The sequence below is a fragment of the Corythoichthys intestinalis genome, chromosome 12, assembly GCF_030265065.1.
Source record: "Corythoichthys intestinalis isolate RoL2023-P3 chromosome 12, ASM3026506v1, whole genome shotgun sequence".
Lineage (NCBI taxonomy): Eukaryota > Metazoa > Chordata > Actinopteri > Syngnathiformes > Syngnathidae > Corythoichthys > Corythoichthys intestinalis.
In genome coordinates, this window is record NC_080406.1 from 6614756 (window position 1) to 6627707 (window position 12952).

The 12952-nt window shown below is 37.2% G+C and overlaps 1 protein-coding gene across 1 annotated transcript in view; it reads left to right on the forward strand.

Moving 5' to 3' along the window:
• The first annotated feature begins 1174 nt into the window (after nucleotides 1-1174).
• Nucleotides 1175-12952, forward strand: part of senp7 (SUMO specific peptidase 7) — a 52762-nt gene continuing 40984 nt past the window's right edge. The window contains exons 1-4 of the mRNA XM_057853399.1: nucleotides 1175-1370; nucleotides 2889-2977; nucleotides 6719-6834; nucleotides 9706-9936. Of these exons, the coding sequence (XP_057709382.1) occupies nucleotides 2921-2977; nucleotides 6719-6834; nucleotides 9706-9936 (404 nt within the window). The 5' untranslated portion in view covers nucleotides 1175-1370; nucleotides 2889-2920. The remainder of the gene's footprint in view (nucleotides 1371-2888; nucleotides 2978-6718; nucleotides 6835-9705; nucleotides 9937-12952) is intronic.

A 12952-nucleotide genomic window follows, 5' to 3' on the forward strand; every position in this document is an offset into this window, starting at 1 on the left:
AATTTTTTTTCTTTTTTTTTTTTCTTTGATTGAAGGGATTTTTTTGGGGATTGAATGATTTAGACACAAATGTCCTAATCATAATATGGCCCAAACACAAAAAGGATTGCTTCAATCAAAGAAAACTTTACATTGAAAAAGTTAAGTGTTCAAATGCAAATTTCTCAATCTCAACTATTTTTTTCACATTCAAAAACTTCATTCTATCATTGAACATTTTCTTTATTAGACTGAAGGGATTTTTCTTTTTGAAAATCTATATATATTTTTTAAGCAACTTATTTTTTGATTGAATAATAGAGAAAAATGTCCAAGCCAAAATGTGACCCATTACTTCAATGAAAAAGTTGCTTCAATCCAAAAAAAAAAAAAAAAAAAAAATCAAAGAAAAATAGCTTTCATATGCATTTTTTGAGTTTCAAATTTATTTTTGCCTTCAAACACATTTTTTTTTTTTTTTTTAATTGAAGCGACTTTTTTTGGGTGAAAATATATATACTTGAATTAAAGCAACTTTTTTTGCTTGAATAATAAAGACACAAATCTACCTCCGTATGGCTCCGCCCAGGGATACAATTTTTGACTGGGGTAACTACATTGGCAAAACACCGACGGGCGTTCCAAATTCAATGGATGACTATCTTGGTGAAAAGTATTGCCTAAGCAGCCTGATTTAGAATTCCCCTTAAGAATGATGGGAAACAAAAAACTCTCATTGTCAACTTATTATTATAAATATTTTTGTAAGTTAATTTTATTGCTGGGGTCATCAACAGGAAGTGACCACCCCCCCGCCCCAAAAGTCAAACTCCGCCTATGCTCTACAATGACTGAAACATTTGTCAAGAAATATACTCACATAAATTACAGGAAAAGTACCAAGTAAGAAATTCAATGGCGTTATAAATATTCAAACTAAAACACCTACATATATAATTTCAAACTAACCAGATTGAATGGACTTTTTATCTTATTTTGTCAACAATGTACACAAACACAGGCTTTCCGTTTTGTGAACAGTACTTGTCGTTGCAAGAGCAAAAAAAAAAAAAAAACTAAAAACTACATAAATCATTTCATATCGTCAATGAGATGCCTATAGACTAAAAAAAGAAAACATTTTGCTTATGAGTTGTAAATATTTAGCGTTAACTTTAAGAAAATATTCTTCCTGACGTAGTTTCCGCTGTAACACGGATGTGGCCGTGAAAAACCCTCTGTGTATGCCTTGAATAGCCGTCCAATTCCCTGCCACTAATGACTATTTAGCTTTTTTTTTGCACGATGATCGTGAAAGATATCGTCTTCTCATAGTTGTCTACGCGGCGAAAACGTCTCCACGCAAGACCAAAGCTAAACTCCGGAACATGGTAACATTTTGCTGTCTTCTGCCTTGTGCATCTTTGTCTGAGTGAGCTAGCGTAGCTGCTAGCTCGTGTGGCTAACGGCGGTTTTCATGTTTATTTTAAATGTCCTGCCGAGGGGAAAAAGACAAAATCGAATGAGCGAACACTGTAAACGGTGTCACTAAAATAACATTTGCGTAAGATGTTTGCCCGATCTACACGTACATTGAGTTTTTTTAATGCACGAATGATGGTTTTTCTTTTTCTAAATGTCCTCATTACGTTCGTATCCTAAGGGGTTTCAAACTCGCGGTACGAGGGCCAGTTGTGGCCCGCGGGGCAGTATTTTTGCGGTCCACATTTGATATCCAAATGTAGTAAAAGTGTTGCCTGCACGTATTTGCAAAGGGCAATAAGAATGAATTAATTGAAGGGTTCATTTTGGGAAAAGAAATCTAATATTTAAATAAAATTAAAAAAATAATTTACAAACAAATTTGAGAAAGACATGAGTGAAAAAGAATTCTTTAAATGGTATAATTATATAATAGGTCTAAATGAAATAATATTTTTAAAAAAGTTAAAATTTTAAATTGTAAAAAATCTGGGAAGGAGCAGAAAAAAAAGAATTCAAATGGCCCGTGTGTACTTTGCGCTGGGATGTTTTGTTTGTTTTGTTTTTTAAAATCTCTTGTGACATCATATAATCTAATGCGTTGGCTACCATTAAAGGCAGTAGACGTCAAATCCATTTTAATGAAATGAAATGGATTGGATTTTTAATTGAAATTTGAAAATTGAAAAAAGGACCCATTTCCAGGGATAGACAGTTAAAGTTCACTGGCCCCACAAGCCCTGGTCAATACGTCAGTTATCGATCCCAATAATCATGACAAAAAAAGAACACTTTGCTTGAATAACATGAATAACTTAAGTCCAGCAAAATTTAAGGCTTACAACAATTGGCTGACTTGCATAGCAAATGTCCGCTATCTTATATGCTATATAATGCTAATTTTTACAACAGTTGGCTAACTTGCAAAGCAAAAGTCCGCTTGCTTAAATGCTATCTAGTGCTAATGTTTACCAGATAGTTTCTGGTAAGCACCAGATTGCTTAAATTTATTTTAATTCTATTGATGTCCCTTTGGGGGCTCTGTATAATACATAAAAATAAACAAAAGTATCATTCTCAATTAAAAAAAAAAAAAAAAAGAAAAAAAATTAAACTTCAATAAATTTATTAAATTAATGCAAATTTTAATAAATTGGGGGGGAAAAGAAGAAAAAAGACATGAATTCAAATAAGTGTGGTACGTTTTTTTATTGTGCTCTTGGAATTTTAGTTGTTGTTCTTTATGTGTCTTATTACCTCCTTCCCAATTGAAATGGCCTGGACATCTATTGCCGTCTTAAGCTTTTTTCAATATTGATTTCCCTCTTTTAGTAAGCGCCACAACACTTATTCTGTGACCTTTGCTAGCAGTGAATGTTGAGGTAATGATCAATTTTGACACTGACATTTTGTGTTTTGTGTCCTAGTATTGCGGCTGTGCCTTCCTCTTTTGGCAGTCATGACAGACACCCAGAAAGCCTTAAAGGTTCCGTTAACAGTTAAAGGGAAGAAGTTGGTAAGTGGGACTAGCTGTTGACACAAGGGCAGGATGCTTCATTTGGAATTAAATTTTCAATTAATGAATAATAATAATAGTACATACTAGAGATGGGAATCTTTTGGCACTTAACGATTCGACGCCTTTAATTTTTGGAAAACTAGTTCCAAAATTGTTCAAAAATCCTCTCAGGCTAAGCAAACTACTTTTTCAGTATCAAGTTAACCGTTAAAAATAGTAAATAAAATACTCAAGTCCCATTCTGTATCGCCAGCTTTAAACTACATTCAATTAATTTAATGTTGTGAATCCACCGTTAAAGTTGTTGAAATTGCTCCCATTATTCCATAATTTCCCTTCTGTCTACTTTCGCCGGGAAAGTTTTAAAACTCTTTCATCATTTAAAGATGGATTCAAGTCAAGATTTTGCCGATTTTTAAAATTTTATTTATTTATATATATTTTTTTGATAAAAAGTAATTAGGTCCGCTTCTAGAGAAGCTTATTGCTTTAAGATGACGCCTGTTTACTAGCGCGGGAAAGTCTCGTCATTTCGCATCTAGTTCCTGGTATACGATCTAACACGGCTGTCATCTGTCATTTCACATCTAGTTCTACATATATCTGATATCTACCATAGCCGTATGTTGCCGTATGTTTGTACAAACTAGCAACTGGGCGCTGTTTGAAGCGGCTGACGGCCACAGTCAGGTATTGTTTTTTTTTTTTCATCAAGCGGCATGAGTTGAACATGATACAGTGCCTTGCAAAAGTATTCGGCCCCCTTGAATCTTGCAACCTTTCGCCACATTTCAGGCTTCAAACATAAAGATATGAAATTTAATTTTTTTGTCAAGAATCAACAACAAGTGGGACACAATCGTGAAGTGGAACAACATTTATTGGATAATTTAAACTTTTTTAACAAATAAAAAACTGAAAAGTGGGGCGTGCAATATTATTCGGCCCCTTTACTTTCAGTGCAGCAAACTCACTCCAGAAGTTCAGTGAGGATCTCTGAATGATCCAATGTTGTCCTAAATGACCGATGATGATAAATAGAATCCACCTGTGTGTAATCAAGTCTCCGTATAAATGCACCTGCTCTGTGATAGTCTAAGTGTTCTGTTTAAAGTGCAGAGAGCATTATGAAAACCAAGGAACACACCAGGCAGGTCAGAGATACTGTTGTGGAGAAGTTTAAAGCCGAATTTGGATACAAAAAGATTTCCCAAGCTTTAAACATCTCAAGGAGCACTGTGCAAGCCATCATATTGAAATGGAAGGAGCATCAGACCACTGCAAATCTACCAAGACCCGGCCGTCCTTCCAAACTTTCTTCTCAAACAAGGAGAAAACTGATCAGAGATGCAGCCAAGAGGCCCATGATCACTCTGGACGAACTGCAGAGATCTACAGCTGAGGTGGGAGAGTCTGTCCATAGGACAACAATCAGTCGTACACTGCACAAATCTGGCCTTTATGGAAGAGTGGCAAGAAGAAAGCCATTCCTCAAAGATATCCATAAAAAGTCTCGTTTAAAGTTTGCCACAAGCCACCTGGGAGACACACCAAACATGTGGAAGAAGGTGCGCTGGTCAGATGAAACCAAAATTGAACTTTTTGGCCACAATGCAAAACGATATGTTTGGCGTAAAAGCAACACAGCTCATCGCCCTGAACACACCATCCCCACTGTCAAACATGCTGGTGGCAGCATCATGGTTTGGGCCTGCTTTTCTTCAGCAGGGACAGGGAAGATGGTTAAAATTGACGGGAAGATGGATGCAGCCAAATACTGGAACATTCTGGAAGAAAACCTGTTGGTATCTGCACAAGACCTGAGACTGGGACGTAGATTTATCTTCCAACAGGACAATGATCCAAAACATAAAGCCCAATCTACAATGGAATGGTTAAAAAATAAACGTATCCAGGTGTTAGAATGGCCAAGTCAAAGTCCAGACCTGAATCCAATGGATAATCTATGGAAAGAGCTGAAGACTGCTGTTCACAAACACTCGCCATCCAACCTCACTGAGCTCGAGCTGTTTTGCAAGGAAGAATGGGCAAGAATGTCAGTCTCTCGATGTGCAAAAGCCATGTGTTGAGCCGCTTCTGGGACGCGTCTAACACGCGGCCGCACTGCGACTGGTGTGCATTGGCTGATTGACTTTAACGCCCGCGTTTCACTGCGTTCTCGCGTCGGCCACGTTGTCGCGCCGTTGACGTTTCTGGGTTTTTTAGTACTGTCCTACCGTGTTGGTCCTCATTATAGCAGAGAAGATGGTGTAAATATAATCTACACAAAGAAACTGTAACCCGATCGACTCACAGCCTCGAAAAGTAAGGGTTACATTACGTCAGAAACTCGTTCGGTACATCTCCATTCCGAATCGAGCACCACGTACCGAAACGGTTCAATACAAATACATGTACAGTTATAGCCTTACTAGGTGCTGTTGCTAACATTTGTTAGCCATCAAAAGAAGACAGGTTTTCATTGAAAAATACTAGGGGTGTCAAAATTATCGCGTTAACAGGTGGTAATTAATTTTTTAAATTAATCATGTTAAAATATTTGACGCAATTAACGCACATGCCTCGCTCAAACAGATTAAAATGACAGAACAGTGACATATCCACTTGTTACTTGTGTTTTTTGTCTCCCTCTGCTGGCGCTTTGGTGCGACTGATTTTATGGATTTAAGCACCATAATGTAATGTAATTATTGACATCAACAATGGCGAGCTACTAGTTTATTTTTTGATTGAAAATTTTACAAACTTTATCAAAACGAAAACCGAGGGGTTTTAATATAAAATTTCTATAACTTGTACTAACATTTATCTTTTAAGAACTACAAGTCTTTCTATCCATGGATCGCTTTATCAGAATGTTAATGTTAAAGCCATCTTGTTGATTTATTGTTATAATAAACAAATACAGTACTTATGTACAGTATGTTGAATGTATATATCTGTCTTGTGTCTTATCTTTCCATTGCAACAATAATTTACAGAAAAATATGGCATATTTTATCGATGGTTTGAATTGCGATTAATTACGATGAATTAATTTTTAAGCTGTAATTAACTCGATTAAAAATTTTAATCGTTTGACAGCCCTAAAAAATACAGCAAAATATAAAATTATGATATTGATGTTTAGTGTGTTAATTTTCAATCATTAACAAATAATAGCCATACCCTAACCAACAGTTTCTCCAAGCTTACATCCATTTTTCTTTTGTTTTCTCGGAAGTCCTTTACTTTTATAAATAAACACTTGTGTTGCTACTTTTTATTGTATTTGATCCTAAATTAATAAGCGCTAAAAGCCAATTGAAATGTTGTATTGCTTATGTCACTTAGACAACAAGGTCTTCCGACATCATTTGCAATGAGACTTTGTCATAAACGAGCTATTCATCATTGACAATTACTAACAAAAATGTTAATGATTCAGTCCAAACATTAATCCATGGCGTTAGGATAGACTCCAGCACCCTCGTGAAGATGAGCGGTACGAATAATCACTCAAAAATATTCCGAGCCTGGGCTGTCAAAACTATCCCCTTAATTCATGGACAGCACAATAACAAAAAACGTGTCGATATCAGAAGGATAACCCAATAAGAATGGGTCCTGATTTGTCAGTCATCACGAGACGGATAGTTAGAAAGAGTGCAAATATTATGCGGTTGTATGACTAACATGAATAATTTTCGTGAGCTCATTATTTTTATTTATGAACAGGTGTCCTGCAACGCAGTTCCTGGTAGGAAACCCACAAAATCGGATTTAAGACTGAAAAGGGCATCCAAAACATTTGATCGCAATCATGCCGCCGTGGTCAAATGGGGGATGGACAAGTAAGTGAACACACTTCAAGATGTTTGTCAAGTAACCTCTCAAAATGTTTTCTACTTGACCTATTTGTAAGGTAGTTTTTTTTTCTGTCTTGCTTTCTTTCTGATTATATATGACAAAAACTTTGACGGTAGCGCAGGTGGTTGAGCGGGTCGTCCATTGATTAGTAGTTCGAATCCAACTCCCACTTGTGCCTATTGTTGTTGCAATATACCATATTAGGGCTGCAGCTATCGAATATTTTGTAATCGAGTAATCGACTGAAAATTCTATCGATTAATCGAGTAATCGGATAAAACATTTTTTTTTTTTTAGGTAAAGAGCAATTATAAATATACATGAGAAAAACAGACATTTAATCCAATATTGAACCATTTTCACTCAGTCTTTATTTTCGATGTACATTGTTGAAAACAGCCAACAATTGCATCTAAGATGTGACTAGAAAAAAAAATTCACTTTCACTCAAAAAACTTCTAGATCTTATTAAAAAAAAAACAACAACATATTTCTTACCTAAAAATGTAATTACGCTTCATAACACACATCACTTGAAAGCTACGTGTTTCAATTTAATTTCCATTTGTGTCAAGCTATTTTTAAGTTTTAGTTAAGTTTTAAGTTAGTCTAAACTGTAAGTACTGGTAGGATTTTGAGTTTTTGCAGTGTTCAAAATAAATGTATGATACCTGCTGTATTGGAGCGCATTTATTCAGTAATGACTACTGAGCTAAAATTGACAGTTAGCTTTATTATGTTTTAATTTTACACCCTCATCACTCTACAGCACTGTGTTTTTACAGATTAAATAAAGCCTGTATGTAAAACATGTTAGCCACGCATCGACAGTGGTCATAATCAATAGAAACCTAGCCCTCCGAAGGGCTAATGTTACGTGAGCGAGACAGTAACGTTATATTTATTAGCGATGAGAAGTCTACTGCTTAAAGATGGCGGCTGTTTACTCACGCTGCCCAGACGCGGCCGAGTCTGTCATTTCGCATCTAGTCTTAAATGCATGCGATATCTATGAGACGCATCGGACACTACCTGCTACCAACCTAGCATCAAGCGGTCGTAGTTTTTAGCAACGTCGGCGTAGTTTGTAGCGGCTGTTGGCTGCGGTAAGTTTTTTTTTTTTTTAATTGCTTCTTCCTCTACGCATGTGACGTCAGTGCGTTGTCCCACATTAAACGTAGTCCGGGCAAAACGTGACGCTTAGAGCTGGCAAAATTAAACTATTCCTCGAGTTGAATAAAATTACTCGGATCAGTTTTTAAACTCTAGTTACTCGAGTTGCTCGAGTATTCGTTTCAGCTCTATACCATATTTTTCGGACTACAAGTCGCGCCTGAGTATAAGTCGCACCAGCCATAAAATTCCCAAGGAATAGAAAAAAACATATGGCGGAAAACACAGACAAGGGCAAAAACGCAGTTTCTGCTCTTGCACCGCTCTTTCAAATAAACTGCTGTATTTTAATCCAAAAGAACTGTTGTGCTTTTTAGTTTTACTCAAAACATTTTAGTCTGTAAAATTCAAATTTAAAGTTTTTTTTAAGTGAAAAAAAAAAGTAAAGGTTTCAACAATTTTAAATGAACACAGACAGACTTGCACAATATTGTAGCGTCTCAAGGACAACGCCAACTTTGTGATGATAATACACACTCACCAGGAAAAGCGGTACATTGTTGAAACTATACCGACCTAGAAACCACAAACTGTATGTTTAAAAGGAAAAAAAGTTTTCCAAGCGTTTAACATCCTCTAGACTTACTGACTGCTTTAGAGTGACCAGTGTTTTTTTAGAGGACGCTCACCATTTTGAAGCTAATGCTAATGTAAACGCGAATGCTACGCTAACGCTAGCATTTACATTTCGCGTCTGATGATCACTCAGCACAGACCTTTGAAGGCTAAAGCAACATTGCATATTCTCTCTTGCCAAGATAAGAAAACAAATCTTTCTGTTTCCAAACAAACAAGATTGAGCGAAGCCTAGCTTGAGACACATCCTAAACTCTGGTGAGGCGGGAGAGACGCCACATCTCACATGAGTGACACGACCCAAACAGTGCCACGATGCAAGCTGACATACTTCACGTACAATATGGAAATGTCATGCATTGTGAACATATGACAGAAATGATGTCGCATTTTCGTCCTGCAGACGAAAGCTGGTATTCTTCTGTTGTGTTCTTGTCTCCCAAGCCATGTTTTGAGCTTGTCACATCACGAAAAAATTGTTCGTCGACAAAACATTTTCTTTATCGTCATTGTTGACAAAAACAACACTGGCTAAGTCCTAGCTACACAGTGAGCCAAGCGCCAAAATGTCTGACGTCCGTGTGGTTTGCTGACTTTATTAAGCTGCTCATGACATCAACACTTATAGAATGAAACTAAAATAAAAATTTAATCAGTTTCATCTTCAACAACAGCCATTCAAATTTGCATGACTCGCTGCTGATACAACAATAACAATTCTCACAAATGATTAGCACGTATCTGTTAGCATCCGTACATCATCAAAAACAATCACATAAACTCGCCCCAAGTATTCGACCACAAGTAAAAACTCATAATAAACAGTACAAAAGTTGTTATTTACAGGCGTTGCCTCTGTTGCTAGCTAGTTAGCTAGTAGTTAGCTAGAAGTTCAGAATTCAGCCTGTTGTTCTCTCTTCTATTTTTATTTTATCTTGCCTTTCAAGATATGTCTATTCTTGGTGTTTGATTTTATCGAATAAATTTCCCCCTCAAAATTCAACTTCATAGTCCCCCCCCCAAATTTTTTTTACATCCTTCTAACCAAACTGCCCCTTCAAAGCTTCAAAGTCGTAGATGAGCAAGACGTCTCTCTTGTCCCACAGAAGGAGGCCTTACCTGGTCCTGACCGACGTGTTGAAGACCAAAATTGGCAGGTCTTTTTTGGACAAGCAGGAGACTAGCATGTCCAGCGAGAAAGCACAAACGGCGAGCGAGAAGAGCCCATGCCAGAAGGAACACGTCAAATGTGGGAGCCAGAAAGAGCCCAAGAACGACAGGGAGAAGATTGCGACGCCGAAATATGTCCAAAAGAGCACCCTCACGTCCCAACGCAGGTAACATGACATCTTAATGGAGTAAATTTCAGGAGTCTTGAAAAGTGATTGATTAAGGGCGTGACAATATATCAAAAAGCTGATATATCGCGATACTCTGTTGAAGGGATGGCCTGATCCGATCAGGTGATCGGCCAATCGCGTTATTTTTCAAAGGATCGGAATCGGTGGGGGGGGGGGGGGGTGATTGGGTTTTTATTTTTAAAAATATACTTACCGTCATATGAACAAATTAGGAAACCCAATATAGCCTGTGTGTTTTCGAACACATTAGGTCATATGGATATTTAATATCAATTTTGAACAGTCTTGAGAGATTCAAGTAATAGAACTAAAAAATTTAAACTGAAAAAAAGATTTTTTTATAACTTTCTGTAAAATGTAATTTTAAAAAATGCAATTTCGGTTGAGGAATAAATTAGGACATCCCCACATTCAATCCCACTTAAAATGGCTAAAATCACACAGAGGGATATCACATCAGGTGCGCATGATTATATCAACATTACCCAGTGTTTTGATGGAGGCTGTCCTGATTTAAACCTCACATTTACAGTGGGGCAAATAAGTATTTAGTCAACCACTAATTGTGAAAGTTCTCCCACTTGAAAATATTCGAGAGGCCTGTCATTGTCAACATGGGTAAACCTCAACCATGAGAGACAGAATGTGGAAAAAAAAAGACAGAAAATCACATTGATTGATTTTTAAAGAATTTATTTGCAAATCATGGTGGAAAATAAGTATTCGTTCACCAAAAGTTCATCTCAGTACTTTGTTATGTACCCTTTGTTGGCAATAACGGAGGCCAAACGTTTTCTGTAACTTCACAAGCTTTTCACACACTGTTGCTGGTATTTTGGCCCATTCCTCCATGCAGATCTCCTCTAGAGGAGTGATGTTTTGGGGCTGTCGTTAGGCAACACGGATTTTCAACTCCCTCCACAGAATTTCTATGGGGTTGAGATCTGGAGACTGGCTAGGCCACTCCAGGACCCCTTGAAATGCTTCTTACGAAGCCACTCCTTTGTTGCCCTGGCTGCGTGTTTGGGATCATTGTCATGCTGAAAGACCCAGCCACGTCTCATCTTCAATGCCCTTGCTGATGGAAGGAGATTTTCACTCAAAATCTCTCAATACATGGCCCCATTCATTCTTTCCTTTACACAGATCAGTCGTCCTGGTCCCTTTGCAGAAAAAAAGCCCCAAAGCATGATGTTTCCACCCCCATGCTTCACAGTGGCTATGGTGTTCTTCGGATGCAATTCAGTATTCTTTCTCCTCCAAACACGAGAACCTGTGTTTCTACCAAAAAGTTGTATTTTGGTTTCATCTGACCATAACACATTCTTCAGCAGGGGGACACGTCTGGCAGTGCGGGATTTGAGTCCCTGGCGGCGCATTTTGTTACTGATAGTAGCCTTTGTTACTGTGGTCCCAGCTCTCTCTAGGTCATTCACTAGGTCCCCCCTTGTGGTTCTGGGATTTTTGCTCACCGTTCTTGTTATCATTTTGACACCACGGGGTGAGATCTTGCATGGAGCCCCAGATCGAGGGAGATTATCAGTGGTCTTGTATGTCTTCCATTCTAATAATTGCTCCCACAGTTGATTTCTTTACACCAAGCGTTTTACCTATTGAAGATTCAGTCTTCCCAGCCTGGTGCAGGTCTACAATTTTATTTCTGGTGTCCTTTGACAGCTCTTTGGTCTTGGCCATAGTGGAGTTTGGAGAGTGACTGGCTGAGATTGTGGACACGTCTTTTATACCGATAATGAGTTAAAACAGGTGCCATTAATACAGGTAACTAGTGGAGCCTCGTTAGACCTCGTTAGAAGAAGTTAGACCTCTTTGACAGCCAGAAATCTTGCTTGTTTGTAGGTGACCAAATACTTATTTTCCACTGTAATTTGGAAATACTTTAAAAATCAAACAATGTCATTTTCTGTTTTGTTTTTCCACATTATGTCTCTCATGGTTGAGGTTTACCCATGTTGACAATTACAGGCCTCTCTGATCTTTTCAAGGAGGAAAACTTGTACAATTGGTGATTGACTAAATACTTATTTGCCCAACTGTAGTAGGTGTGCCCCTGACTGTTGAAGTGAGAGAAAACACCATGGTGAGATCAAAGGAGCTTTCTGAGGCCTTCAGAAAGAAGATAGTAGAGGCTTATGAGTCTGGTAAGGGATTTCAAAAGATCTTAAGAGAATATAAACTCAACCATTCCTCTGTCCGGAAAATAGTCTACAAGTGGAGGACATTCAAAACAACTGCCAACATGTCCAGCTCTGGCCATCCAAGCAAGTTCACCCCGAGAGCAGACCGCAAGATGCTAAAAGAAGTCACCAAAAACCCTAAAACAGGGGTCCCCAAACTACGGCCCGCCTCCACATTTGGTCCGCCCCCCTGAACTTTTTTTTTTTTTTCAATGGTGTTATTTATTTCCTGGCTTTTTTCTGTAAAGAACCCAGAGAGGGTTATTTGGTTATTATCTATTTAATTAATAGTGTTATTATATTATATTATATTTATATTATATTATATTAATATTATAGTTTGGGCTGTCAAACAATTAAAATTTTTAATCTAGTTAATCACAGCTTAAAAATTAATTAATCGTAATTAATCGCAATTCAAACCATCTATAAAATGTGCCATATTTTTCTGTAAATTATTGTTGAAAAGGAAAGGTAAGACACAAGACAGATATATACATTCAACATACTTTACATCAGTACTGTATTTGGTTATTATAACAATAAATCAACAAGATGGCATTAACATTATTAACATTCTGTTAAAGCATATCCATGGATAGAAAGACTTGTAGTTCTTAAAAGATAAATGTTAGTACAAGTTATAGAAACTTTATATTAAAACCCCTCTTAATGTTTTTGTTTTAATAAAATTTGGAAAAATTTTCAAACAAAAAAATAAACTAGTGGCTCGCCATCGTTGATGCCAATAATTACACATTGCTCATGGTGCTGAAACCCATAAAATCAGTCGCACC